This window comes from Pundamilia nyererei, unplaced genomic scaffold (genome assembly GCF_000239375.1).
Source record: "Pundamilia nyererei isolate P.nyererei 1_Seehausen unplaced genomic scaffold, PunNye1.0 scaffold00097, whole genome shotgun sequence".
In the NCBI taxonomy this organism is placed as follows: Eukaryota; Metazoa; Chordata; class Actinopteri; order Cichliformes; family Cichlidae; genus Pundamilia; species Pundamilia nyererei.
Genome location: NW_005187498.1, coordinates 1,631,319 through 1,645,742, shown reverse-complemented (window position 1 = coordinate 1,645,742; position 14,424 = coordinate 1,631,319). Strand labels below are relative to the sequence as shown.

General features: G+C 40.2%; 1 protein-coding gene across 2 annotated transcripts in view; it reads right to left on the bottom strand.

The window, feature by feature from the left end:
- Positions 1-3,958: 3,958 nt before the first annotated feature.
- nova1 (NOVA alternative splicing regulator 1) overlaps positions 3,959-14,424 on the bottom strand; it is a 29,046-nt gene continuing 18,580 nt past the window's right edge. For both annotated transcript variants that reach the window (XM_005740122.2, XM_013912684.1), the window contains exons 3-4: positions 12,218-12,384; positions 3,959-11,845 (exon numbers count right to left, since the gene is read on the bottom strand). In XM_005740122.2, coding sequence (XP_005740179.1) covers positions 10,826-11,845; positions 12,218-12,384 — 1,187 coding nt within the window. In that variant the 3' untranslated portion in view covers positions 3,959-10,825. The remainder of the gene's footprint in view (positions 11,846-12,217; positions 12,385-14,424) is intronic.

The window sequence follows — 14,424 nt, the reverse complement described above, 5'->3', positions numbered from 1 at the left end:
CTAGCTGAAAAATGAGTCTAATGTGTTTTTAAATAACTTAAGGAAACTGGGAGGGTAGAGGGAAAAAGAAGAAGTGGCAAGCCTAAAAAAACCTCTATAGCAGATGGACAGTATCTGACAGTCATGTCCTTAAGCTGGTCTTTCCGTTTACTGAAGCCTCACCACTAGAGTGGAAGGGTGGCTACCAAGAAGGCATTTTTAATAAAGACGATAGAACTAGACAGTAAATTAGTGGCAACAGTTAAAATGGAGTGATGAGTCAAAATCTTAACCCTCTGGTTCAAATTCTCAATATGTATGGAGGAGTTCAGGAGGAGAGAGGCGCAACAGTGAGTGGCTATCTGTAAAACACAGTGGAGCTTATCGTGGTTTGGGGCTGCATTTAAACCAGTGCTGTTGGGAAGCTTGTCAAAGTTGGTGTGATTATGATGCAAAATCATCTAGAAAGCACTTGATTGGCAACAGTTTAAGTTTTCAGTGTGACAATTCCAAACACACCAATATAGTAAAAGTATACGTAGACAGGTGAACACAGAATGGAACACAAACATGGCCTCCACAGAGCCTGGACCGCCACGCTTTTAAAGCACTTGTAATTGTATAAACTCTGTTAGCACCTTATATACTGTATTTCCATGTACAGTATTGTTGCACCTATTTTCCATTTTCCTAATAATATATAGAAGCAAGGGCTAGATCAGGACTTTTGCACAGTACCCTACATGATTGTTTGACTAATAATAGATTACTTTAGTTAAAAATAGTAAGGCGTAAACATAAACATTATACAGTGCTCAAAAAATAAATAAAAGGAACACTTGTTAATCAGAGTATAGCATCAAGTCAATTTAACTTCTGAGATTATGATCCGGCTAGCTAAGTAGCAGAGTTAATCAGTTTCAGCTGCTTTGGTGTTAATTAAATAAGCAACAGGTGCACAAGAGGGAAACAATGAGACAACCCTAAAAATAATCATGGTTTTACAAGTGGAGGCCACTGACAATGTTTTCCTTCCTCATCTTTTTTGACTGCTTTGTCACTAGTTTGATAAGGCCAGTCCACTATTGAGCCAGTCTTGGTATAACTTTGTGCTTTTACTAGCATGAGGCAATACCTGGATTCTACAGAGGTTGCACAGGTTGTCCAACTCCTCCATGATGACATATCATTGCCCCTTGCATGGAAGAGATTCCAGGAAACAGCCAGTTACTGTCGGAGAGCTGGACAAGGCCGTAGAAGGTCCTTAACCTTTAGCAGGAATGGTATTTGCTCCTTTGTGCAATGAGGACCTGACTTCCTCGTCCTAGAGGATGAAGTAATTGATAACAAATCACACAAATCAAGTGTGTGATCATGTATAAGTTGTATAGTTTTAATGTTTTATTTGGGAACAGAATGGTGTGTATGTGTAAGTTTGGTGATGGAGTTTTTATTATGAATGATCGATGAATTTTTATAAATTATTTTGTCTATTTTTTTTATGTTTAAGGAGAATAGATGGAAATTAGCCCTTGGCTATAATCTGGTATGTTTACATTCATGTAATTTTTTTACATTTATGTTCATTAACATGTACTGTCCTAAATAAATTAAATTAAATTAAACACTGGCCCCCAAAATCACCTGAACCAAATCCAATAGAACACCTCTGGGACATTATGTTTTTGTCCATCCAACACCACCAGGCTGCACCTTAGAATGTCCATGAGCTCAGTGATGCCTTTTCTCTAGGTCTAGGATGAGATCCCCCAGGAAATGATGTCGTCTCATTATGAGCATGCCCGGACGTTGTCAGGCATGCCTGAAAGCACTTGGGGGCCATACAAACTACTGATACCATTTTGAGTTACTACAATAACATTTCAGTAAAATAGTCTGCCACATCATTTTTTGTTCACTTTGATTTTCTGAGTATTTTGGAATTCAGTGCTCTGTAGGTTGATCATTTTCTTTTTTTTGTCTTTTCTTTCCTAACAGATTACCCGGTCCTTGTCAGTATATAGATACCCCACATGATTTTCTTTCCCATTGAGATCTGATATGTTTTTAAAGTGTTCATTTAATTTTGTTGAGCAGTGTAGCAGTGACAATGATGTCATTTATTAGTTTAAGACTGCATTTTTAAGATTTAGCACTTTATTTTGGCATTCATGCCAGTTCATCAAGCCAAAGTCGTTAAATTTTAATAAGAGGTTGACATGCTGAGTAATCAGCCAACAGTAGCAAACATTTTTAGAAAGCTGTACATGTTCATCAGATAAACAAACATACTAAACAGTCCTAGGTTACATGCTAATAAAATACTAGCATTGTACTCACCAAAACAGAATCACACCTTCTTGGAAAGGCTGCATCAACAGCAAGCTAGCGTTTGCCACATGGTACCTCTAAAAAAGGGAGCAACACCATAAACAAGGTGGAGAAGGTGAGACCAAGCCTGTTGTTGTTTAATTTGTTAATGTCCAATAAGAAATTATAAAGTGTAGAAGCTAAACTTTTTCCAGCTATAGCATGACGTGAACAAGCTAAATAAAATATCTGAGAACCATTGTTAGCCCAGGTACTCTGTTCCAAACACCATTAACTATCTAGCCAGACAGTTAGTAGCTGCTAATGATTTTTTATTTGGCAAATGATAATATAAAAACCACAGACATTATAAAACACTGGTGTAAATTCTGATTCTGAGAAATGAATCCATCGTTTTATCTGAAGGCCACCAGATGGCAAAAACTGTGATTACAAAAAGATTTCTGGTCCTAAAGAAGTCTATGGGAAAATGACTTTCTGACCTGATCTTAATAAACATGTTCCTGATGGGTTTATTGCCCCAGGGTGCATTTTGTGTCACGCTAAATAAAAGCTTAAGTCTGTTGTGTAAATATTGGTCATGCTGCATTTTAAAAAGTGGGGTTATGTGTGGCATGTTCACTGTCTAACGGTTTGTGATCGACAAATCATTTGCCAAGTCAGAGTCACTTACATTCATGGATAGAGCCTGGTCAGAGCGTAATTACTGACTCACAAATACACAAAACAGTGGCAGTAGATTAAAATGCTTACAGTTTTACTACAGTTTATGTTTAGTGCCACTATCTTGGATTGTTAGCTTGCGGTTGCAGGAGCTGCTCCAATTTTCCAAGTGAAAAATCCAAGTTGAGGGGACATTCCATATTCAAATTACAGCTTATTCAGGAAAGCACCATCAGGATCGAGGACTTTAACAGTGCACCCGCCCTCCCTCACCAGTGATTACTGAGCACATTTTGATTAAAATTAGTAAAACTAGCGCAGGATGTCTATCTTCACACTGTGTCATGCTTACATTCACTTACCAAAGTGTTTTCACTGCAGTTATTTTTGTATAGTGTGTCATCCTGACAGGTCAGCGAGTATAGTTATTGATCAGGTCATCGTAGCATAAATTCACCCATTTTAATCAACCCAGTAGGGTAAAAGAAAAATACCAGGGTAAAAACTGTGGACTGGCCTCCACCTATAAAATCCCCCGTTTTGACTGTGATCACAGAAAAGTCAAACATTTCAATGTTTCCCTTGAATGCTTAACTAAATGAAATAAAATGTTTATATTTGTATGTGAGGTCTGATCAAAGTCACTCAATGCAAGGCAACACAACACGCCGAGCAACATAATGATGTAAATATAGTATCGACTGTCTAAAACTCTGTCTTCAGTAAATAAACCCAGCTATTAGATAAATCCATGGTGTGAAATTGATGCCGCTTTCCCTCACGTAACCAGTCCGATTCCTCGTGTGAGCACTGCGTCTATGTAAACATACTCGCTGTTCACGTTTAGTGCGTGCTCAGATTCGGCTCTTCAGAAATCGATCTATTCATAGAACGTGTTGGTTGCAATTATGTAAACACTCAACCTTTCACTCAAGTGAGACAGAGCAGAGGGACGGGGTGGAGAATAAAAGCAACGGAAGACAAGTGATGTTAAAATGAACATTTATAATGACTCTTTGTTGCCGTCGCAAAAATAATCTTTAAAAAACAATTCAATTATTAACACTGAAATGCTGACTTCACTGGTAGTCCACGAGTCATAAAACACAACTCACTGAATTTTCTTTTACAAACACAGTACTACAGTTACATTAAATAGTCATTACCGTTAAATCTATTAATGAATAATGTTCAAATTAACTAAATAATAAAATCAATGACACTTTTAAAATCCTCTCATTCCCTCACCATAGTAGCTGTTTTCTTTTTATTAACGGTGTATCATTTAGAAAATATACTGCTTCTGAGATGTTCCTTTAACAAAAGCAGAAAACAGACTGGCAGCATAACAATAATGGTACATGAGCTCAAACATTGTACAATTAGGGTGATGTTTTTCAAGGGGAGTGGAAATGGGACGGAACCATTCCAGTGATCTCACATTTAGAATGTAGGCTGGCTGCCTTTTGGCTCAGTATGGAATTATTTGGCACTCTTGCTGACAAACATTTGCCATAAAAAGCTTTCGCACTTTTTCTAAAATGGCACAAGAAGGCATTTTCCTTTCTGAATATATTCAGAGGACTTTAAATGCTGTCCTAGAAAGCCCTTTAAGTAGGTAACACTGTGGACTTTCACAGATTCTCCGCGCTCGTCACAGATGAAAGACAGAACTGTCGTCGCTAATATCAAAGAGAACCCAATCAACAAAACATCACTTTGCTTAGGTTGGAATATTTGATCTTATGCTGTCAGTCCATTTTTTTTCTTCTGAGATGTAAAGAACAGAGGTTAAACAACATTAAAACCGAACCCCAGAAAGAAAATTTACAATGGCATGAAAATGTTTGCAAGGTACGGCATGCTTTACACTTAAGCAAGCAGTCAACCCCGCAGAGTAGTCCAAATAACTGGAAATGAAAGAACAGTCTGGCAGAGTTTGACAGTTAAAGTGGCGTAAAATATCCAACACATATATGAGTTCTCGAGGATGGAAAAGGTCAACAAAGTTCATGGGAGGTTCAGAGGGTCAAACACAATAATGGCCTCATGTGTGGTTGGCAAAGAATCCTGTATTTTCCTCAGACGAAAGGGCTCAGAAATACCTAAAAACCATTTAAAGGGTGGACACGGTAGCAGGTGCTCCGTGTAATGAAACAAATTGTGATATTGTGTTGGCTGAGATTGTGAGACTCAGGTAGAAGAGGTTTAAAGAGAGGAGCGACCAGCCTTAGCCAGTTTGTAACATTTAAAACCAGTCCTAGCCTTCTTTGTGAAAGGGCTCCGTGGGGCTGGATGGATGTCCCGAATACATTTGGACTGAAAATCAAAAACAAACATCACAGCTTTTGGAATGATACCGCAGCTCGGATAGCGCTCGGATGGGAAGCAGTCAATGCAACAACAGGGGATTTGCAACACAGAATGAGACAGGAACATCACTCGCGTAACTAGACCTTAACCGTTCGAACGTTTCCTCTGATTTTCATTACGTTGAGGTGGCAGAGGCAATCTTCGTGTTTGCTGGTGCCGATTAAGTCTCTCAGACCCGGCCTTTGTGTCAGCCGGACCTCGAGCTTGCATCCTTCAGTCCAGTGTTTCGATGCCAGTGTGCTGGATGCGTTAAAACCGCTTTCAAATTTTGGAATTTCAAAGCAAAAGAGGGATAAAAAGGCATACAGATCCTTTGTGGTTTCACATTCTAGTGCCAAACAATGCACACAGTGATTGACACAGACCTCTGCTGAAGGAAATGTGAAGGAGAAGCCTTCGCGTGAGGAAACAGATGCTACTTTTCGATTTCGTCTGAGACTCCAGCCCTTTCCATCATTCATGAGACCCGACAGGATCAGGGAATAAATAAAGTCACATCATAGCAACAGCAAAGAATGGAAACCAAATCAAATCGACTAAACTGGTTTGCTTCATTTCACACCCAGTATGACCCACTGATCAGTAAAGTGCATTTATGCAACACCAAACAAACAAGATAATGTTGACAGCGAATCGGAAGTTGTGTTAAAACATATCTGATTCATGACTGTGGCCATGTTAGGCCTACCTGACTGTAGCTGAAATCTGTTATTGACATAGATATTCTCTACATGTATTTGACATTCCTGCCCTGAATTTACATTAAAGACCATTTGACAGAACGTAAAATAAAAGAAACAGGAAATGGTTACATTCATAGATTAGATCTGGGCTTTCAAGCTGTGACATAAAGAGATTATGGGACGTGAGGTTCAACCTGTTTGTAAAAGAAACGAATGCCTGATATCCTATAAACACAAGGAGCCAATGCACTGAGTAACATTTTCACGTTTGCTTGTTTCACATTTGTAATACTCCTCACTGTACCTAAAAATCTAACGATGCGTTCAAAGACGACCGACGAGGAATTTTGATCTCAGATGTGTTTTCGTGTGTGTGGTTTTTTTTTGTTTTGTTTTTTTCGGGCCAACATGACAATAATGAGCTCTCTCCCAACTCACAACATAAAATAGAAAAAAAACAACTTTCTTTTTTTTGTTTTCTAAACATGAGGCGAGTAAAACTGAAGTGCTTTACATTTGACTGCATGCAGCGTTATGTCTTTGAACGTTTGCGAGACACCTCGCAAACTTTTGTACGTTTTTTTTTTCCTCCATAATTTACTTTGATACCATGCAATAGAAGACGTGCAAAAAGATAACACCTAACTCCACAAACACATTTTTGATTGTTAATGGCTATGTTATGAATGCTTATAACATGTTATGCTTAGTCCATGCTGGCCTATAGAGACATTTGTGAGAAAACAGCAGTACTTAAGCCACAGGTCAAACAAACACACAAGGGATGCATGGAGTGTAAAACAACATGGATCCATAAAAATCACAATCTTTAACTCTTACTCTATGTACCTATGGGATAAAACAACGCACAAAAAGTTCTTTGTCCTTTGTTTTCTTAAGTCATGTATTTGATTATCTTTTCTTAACTTAAAAGACAGTGTTTGATTGGCACTTGATCAGCACTTCTAAACAAGTTATTGATATCTAACATTTGATCGCACATCTACAATTTCAGAAGCTGCAGAGGTCTAGTTTGGCACAGGTTGTACTATGGAGTCTATTATTACTTTTGCTATCTTACCAATACTGTATAGTATTCTATACACCTCGTTTTATGCTCCAGCCTTTTAGAGCATGTTTCTAATCAACAGACCAGACATCTTTTCAACTAAAATATTTTGTATAGTTTACTTATCAAATAGCAGCATTTTCATAACTTACAAAAAGTACATGTAAACCTATTCATTCAAAATCTTAGTAATTTCAAAGGTTCATACAACAGACATAAAACACAAAACAGGACAACATGCTACTATATTGCTTCCAATATTCTTTACATTTTCTTACTGTCAAACTAAATCATCAATGACAGAAATATGGACACCACCGGTCGATGATGAGTCATCGTAATGCACAAACAAATCGCGAAGCTAATCTTAATCAGGCTTAGTTGGCACTCTCATCATCCACACAAATATAACATAGTTTCACATTGTATCGACAACGCTGGACTGCATTTGGACTACAAACTAGAATAGCTACAATAAAGTACATATAGATCATATGACATGACATATTGTATTCCACAGAAATGAAGTCTAGTCATTTTCAGATAAGAGGATATGCATAAAGGATGTCATTGTTTCGGCTTGAGGTCACAAACGAGTTCCCACCTTATTCTCGCTAACCTATGCGCTCTGTCCGTACTATGCTTTCTTTTGGAGGCTGTAACTTGAGCTCAGCCAGTGTATGAATATTTATTCGACCTTGACTCGCTTTCTTTTGGGAAAAAAACAACGCTTCCTCTTCCCTTGAAAGGCCATAGTTCACTATCTAAACCTGTCTGCTTGTTCTTCTTAGAGAGGAAATCTGATACTTTGAGCTGACGCTGCTGGTTGGTCTTGGTGGGTGTCACAGTTTTTGGAGGCAGGTGTTTTCTATGCATGTTAGCCTTGTGAACTTTGCGGCCCGCAGAAATATTTTCATACCCTCATGACCTACAGTGCATAACTTGCCCACCAGCAGCACATCCAACACACCACCCATGAGAAGACAAGACAGGAGGAAGGAGAAAGAGGGGGAGAGCACAGTATAGGAAGAAGCACGGACAGGGAGTAGGACACAGGAGGAATCTCAGAACAGTGAGAAACGACAGCATGCAGGGGAATAAAATGTTGAGAGAAAGAGGAAAGTTAATGAGGGGCAGAGAGAAATAGCGTTTGGCACGATGTATCGATCAGAGAGCCGTCGAAGGACAGCTCTCTGCAGTCAAGCAGTCCAGTTGCATTGATAGAACATATCCTTGTTTTGTGCTTGTATCTTATTACATGCTAAAATTTTGGGCAGTAAAAGGTTAGCCTATGCTGTGAATTCACTGGTGGCCAGATTGGATTAATGGATGACTGCGAAGCCCTCCAGACACATAGTGAAAGGAAAGATTTAAGAAGGCTCACAGCTGTTGCAGTTGTCACGCACAATATTCAGACACAAAGAGTTATTTCGAATGCTTTCATAGCCATTTGACTTTCAAACATGATTCGTGAAAATGAAAAGGCTCTTCATTAAATTTTTCCAAAACATGGGTGTGGTTCTGGTTTTCTCGGACATAACTCAGCACCAACCCTCACAGCTGTGTATTCAGAAAGCTGATCATAGAGCTTGGGTTGATGGGGACAACAATTGAAAGATGCCTTTAGAGCTGGGTGGTGGGGGGGTGTGGACATAACAGGACTGTGCAAGAAAATGCGATGGGAATAATTTGTCGTTGGGAAAAAATGTCTGCTAATTTAAGTGCAGTGCATTGGTAAACAGAAACGTCACAAGATGCTTGAGTATAAATGCTCTTGTGGCAATATCCCTTCTGTCAGTATTGGTAGTTTTTGTGTATGTGACATACATGTGCACATTAAAATATACTTATGTCCCAAGCAGGGATAGACACACCTTACATTGTGTTCTTAATGTCTCACAGTGCAGTCTTCAGAGACCCAGTGTACTCAGGATGAACACTATGGATAGCAGCACAGAAGGAAGCCAAGGTAATCTTCGAGTGCTTGGAAATACTCAAGACAATTAGCCTGCCTGCCTCAGACAAACAATTGCCCATAAAAGACAACAATGCCAAAACATTTTATGTTGTAATATGTGCTTCACTTGAGGTTAGTGAGCGTTAACATGTTTTGGGAACAATAAAAGGCTGCCTGGATGAACTGCAGAATCATCCTTTTTTCCCTTTTTTGTCTTAATGCAAATTGGCAAGGACGGCTCACACAAAAAGTGAATCCAAGCCTCTTTTTTTATTTTTTTTTATTTCAAGTGTCGTTTTACTTCCCTTTCATTAGTGTATGTCTCTTGACTATTTGGTACCCTTAATGTAAAGGCAATAGTTTCTTTGTTCACAGACATTGGTTCATACAGCTTTACTTATCAAAATGCTTTTGTAGTGCTTTGTTCCTTTTGCGAACTGAACTGGTTAGACACACTGCTTGAAGGTAGTCTGAGCTTTCAGTTAAATCTAGGGAGTTACAAATGTCTAAGGTAGAACAAAAGATTTGCATTGAATGGATTTAATTATTAAGACTGGATTGCTTTCTTCATCTTTGATCCTGAAATCGATCGTTTGTCATTACGTGAGAGGCTGCGTCAGATCCAATGGGCTACTAATGGCTGGACGAGACAGCAGCTCTTTTTAAAATAAGTCGCAAGGTTAGTCGCCACAGAGAGATTCTGATTCCATGGTAAAGGAGATATCAACCTAATTCTATAGCACCAAAAATGGGTTAGATGATATATTTCTGCATGTTTTGTGACTGAATATGCAACTATGTTTCAGTGTTTGTGCGTTTGTGGGAGCATCGTCTATGTGTGTTCGTGTAAAATATATTTATACATTCCTGTGTGTCTCCTCTATCCTCTCACATTGATTATTTAACCCCTGAACTATACTTGCGAACAGCAACAGTGAAGTTCAGACTGGGTTTGAGTTATACATTTCTTTCACTGCAACACAATATTTGATCCCTGTAAATAAAAAATAGCAATAGTCTAATAATGTTTTTACATTCAGATCAACCTGCAGTCACAGGTTTAAATAATCTATTTGTGTTTGAATGAGACCATGTCAATAAATAAAGGATGAAAATATAAAATACCCAGATTTAGAAACTTCAATTATGATATGAGCCAGAATTGAACATATGTCAACAAAGATGTTTTTTTTGTTTTTTTTTTTAGAAATTATTCTCAGATTGCTTCCCCATAAACTGAGATGACCTCAGGTGCGTGTCATAAAACCACACCCCTGTTCACAATGCCTTCTGCATTGTATACAACAAGCAAGGTTTGTAAAACAGCTCTATTAGCTGGCTGGAACTTCATCTGACACACTCAACTCACCGGGAGCCGAGGTTTGCAATGAAATTAAAACCAACAAAACCAAACACAAGAAATAAAATAAAAGCTATGAGGTTTTGGAGGAGGGTGAAACCCTTTGGCCTCACCCTTGAATCTGCAGCTTGGCAGTGGACCAGTTCAGCTTACTCTGATCACCATCATCAAAAGGACTCGACACAAACTTTTAAAAAACATCAGGACGTCAGTCCTAAAAACACATTCACATATCACACACACTTATCTTGGTTGTCTCCCCCACCTCCTCCTTTGTGATTCTCTCATTTGATACTGAAATATTGAACAGATATTTGGACGTTTCTTTTCTTCCTTATCCATTATGACTCTCTCTCAATTCCCTTCTATCTCTGTCTTCATCCTTTCCTTCTTTCCTCTTCTTTTTCCTTTTAGCCCACTTTTTGTGGGTTGGTAGCGCGCACGCCCTGCTCGTAGGTGATCCGCTGGCTGATCAGATACTGTGCTGCTTGCGTAGCGGCTGGCGACCCTGTTATGGTAACTTTACGGTTCCGAGTACCAGGAATGAACTCTCCTTTTTTGGAGATCTGGATGCGGGCTCCCGTTAGCTCCTGGTACTCTACCAGCGTTTTCCCTCCTTTCCCTAAGATGGCACCCACCAGATTCTCGGGCACAGCAATCTCAACCACGTCCTTGGCACCATCTGCCAGCTTCTCTGTTGCCAATAGGGAGGAGGCCATCAGTGGGGATGAAGCATTTAGGTAACCGTTGGAAGCCCCAGTAGCAGCTGCTAGAGACCCCAAGGAAAACCCACCGAGACCTGTAGCAGGGTGGCCCGCACTGCTGGAGGCATCGCTAGCATAGGAGGCCAGAAGGTTAGCTGCAGCAGCAGCAGCCGGGTTAGCACTAGCTGCTACTGCAGCAAGGACCCCTGAAGCAGCTGCTGGGTTGAGGCCCAGGCCGAGGGTGTTAGTGTTGTAGCCGTAGCTGGCCAGTGTGTTGAGAGCTGAGGTGATGGCCAGCAGATCATTACCGGATAAGCTGGACATGGCGGCAGGGAAGGCGCCCATTCCTGTCAATCCGGCCTGACCCAGAAGGCTAGAGGCAGTGGCAGCCGCTGCAGCTGCATTGGGCAGCACTTCGCCTGTATTAGCATAGGGGGAGCCAGTGGGGTTGGAATTGGCAACTGGGCCTGAAACATTGGAGTAACTTATGTTGAGGCAGCTGCTGCTCTGAGGGTCCTCCTGAATTTTCTGCACTATGATTTCCACGGCCTTTCGGTTCTGTTCGGGCTCCCCGCTGATGGTTACTACTCGCTCCTGCAGGTTGATGCCTTCTGGTTTCTGTGAGAGCTGCACCCAAGCCCCTGACTGCTCCATCACCGCTTTCACTGTGGCTCCACCCTTGCCAATGATCAGCCCAGCTGTGCTATTGGGCACAATCAATTTAGCCTGTAGAGAAACAGAAACACTTTGGTAGCAATAAAAGATAACATGAGGAATATACCATGCCTCAAATGGCTGACAGAAAGAGGGATGTCTCTCAGTGAGTCAGAGTACTATACCAGCCCCCGCTTTACTCAGCGATTTGTTAATCCCAGGGGTTTAAGCTGCAGCTGCCACACGGCTCTGTCTAGCTATGAAAGACTGGAGGTAAAAATAACCATATACCCTCACATTTTCCTGACCCTACCAGACTGTGGGTCATGGCCCAGAGCACAACTATTACTCACAACTAATAAATGAGGTGTTGTGGAAATGAAGTGTTACTATCACACGGTGAATGCACACCCTGATGACCCCACTAACTGCCTAGGATCTCACCTGTTTGACTCGGTCAGGGTTGACTGTGGTCTGTGGCTGCAGTATGCTGACTGGTTCTGGTTTCTGGGCGCTCTGGGGCATCTCGCGAACTTTCTCCGCAATGAAGTTGTGGACACCATTGAGGGCTTCGACCGTACCCTGTATCAGACAGACTCGTTCTGTTGTTCCTGTTACGAGAGAGCAGGATAGGACAAACACAGCAGAATGGTTACTCTAACGTGCTCTGAGCGGGTACTTGGCAAGCAGATTTAAGGGATTTGGACTGAACTAAAATCTACATTTATGTTAAGATGTCTTGGCAATGAAGACTGCTCTTTGACATATCACAAACACACCCAATTACTAAGCTATTGCTCGCTTCCTCCATTTATCCAATCAATAGAGAAACAGCTAAAAGACTGAGCCATGCTTGGTTAGCAAGCCATGGGGGGGAGAAGGATTCCTCTTGAATGATGTAATACTTTCAGTGCTGTAACACTCAGCTTGTCCTTGCCTTGCAGCTCTAATAGACTAAACACACAGTTGTCCTTCCTCTGGACTTTTTTCTACACCCACATTGATGACCCAACCGGCATTCTGTTGCCATGGTAAAGGGGCTGAGCCATGGAAACAGGTGATGCAACAGTGAGTCCTTTATACTCGCTTGCACGATTTTTAAAACACTCTTCCTTTTGTATCAAGCTTCCTGCTCTGCTTTTCTGTTTTCTGGCTGAAATTGAAATGTCTCTCGATTTCCTTTGCCGGCCTGACACACGGATTACATTTGAGTAAACAATGAAAGCAACATGACCAATGATAAGAACAGCTGAAGAGCCTCATTGTTGGCATTTCCATCTTTAATTAAATTTCAATATTTTATACATATATCTGCATCTGTCCTCCAGCAATTTAGGAAATACTTAGTGAAAATATGTCACATGTTATCAGCTTCATGCCACAGACATGTCAAATATTTAGACAGTCAATAGGTCAGTCCAAGCATATCAAGAAAATCTAATTGGACAAAAGTTCACATGTACTGCACTAGACTTTATTTCCTTTGTGTCTTTTGGGTTCCTGATAACAGACATTCAGTATTGCATCATGTAAGCAGAACAATAAATGAAACGGCTGGAGACTGGTCCTTTTACATTTTATTAGGTGTGTATACATCGATCAACCACCTATATCAGCCCACGTCACATCAGAGTTAATTTACGTCTCAGAATCGACTGGATTGTTGATATCATCTCATCCAACTAAATTCTTATTGGTCAGACAGTTGACAGTGTTATTCTCATCAGGAGAAAGGCAATCACTTAACCCATCCAGAGATTGACTGAAATTCTACTCTTGAGTCAGCTCCAAACTAACTGACACCATGTCAATGAAATCACAGGTATGTCTGGATTTTGACAGAAGTCCAAAAGGCAGATAAAGTGTGCAGCAGTTTCCATATCACAGCTCATCAACCAACAAGTCATATCTAAAAACATTAAGTTACCATGTCTGTCAAATGAGGCGACTGTTGCTCAGAAGGTAGAGCAGGTCGTCTGCTAATCAGAAGATTGGTGATTTGATCCTTGGATCTGCACGTCAAAGTACACTTGGGCAACATGTTGAACTCCGAGTTTCCCCCGACACGTCTATCAGATCATGAATGTGTGTTTGACAGTTAGGCAAAGCACTTAAGCATAGAATAAAGGTACTTTGTCACTGGAGGGAAAAGTGGTAAAGAAAAATATGAGGGCTCAATTGGAGTAGAAAAGCACTATGCAAGTACAACTCCATTTATCATATCCCACCAAATGTAATCTTCCAAGCTTTAAGCTTCCATTCTGAACATATCAAAACTAGTATATTTAAACATTTTGGGTTGAATAAAAGTTTTATAACAAGCAGATGCTTTTTACAACTTCACTGCCATCAGCATCTGTCAGCAACAGCAGCTAAACCTAAAACAAGCCTGCTCACTCATCTAAGTGGAGAAAAATCAGAATATGTTACACTTTCTGTTTAAAACAGCAAGAATTAAGCTCAAGATGCTAATAAGTACAGTGTTAACCTAGCGGTAACCAGTGTTGGGAAGGTTACTTTTAAAATGTATTCCATTACAGAATACAGAATACATGCCCCAAAATGTATTCTGTAACGTATTCCGTTACGTTACTCAATGACAGTAACGTATTCTGAATACTTTGGATTACTTAACATATTATCATGCTTTT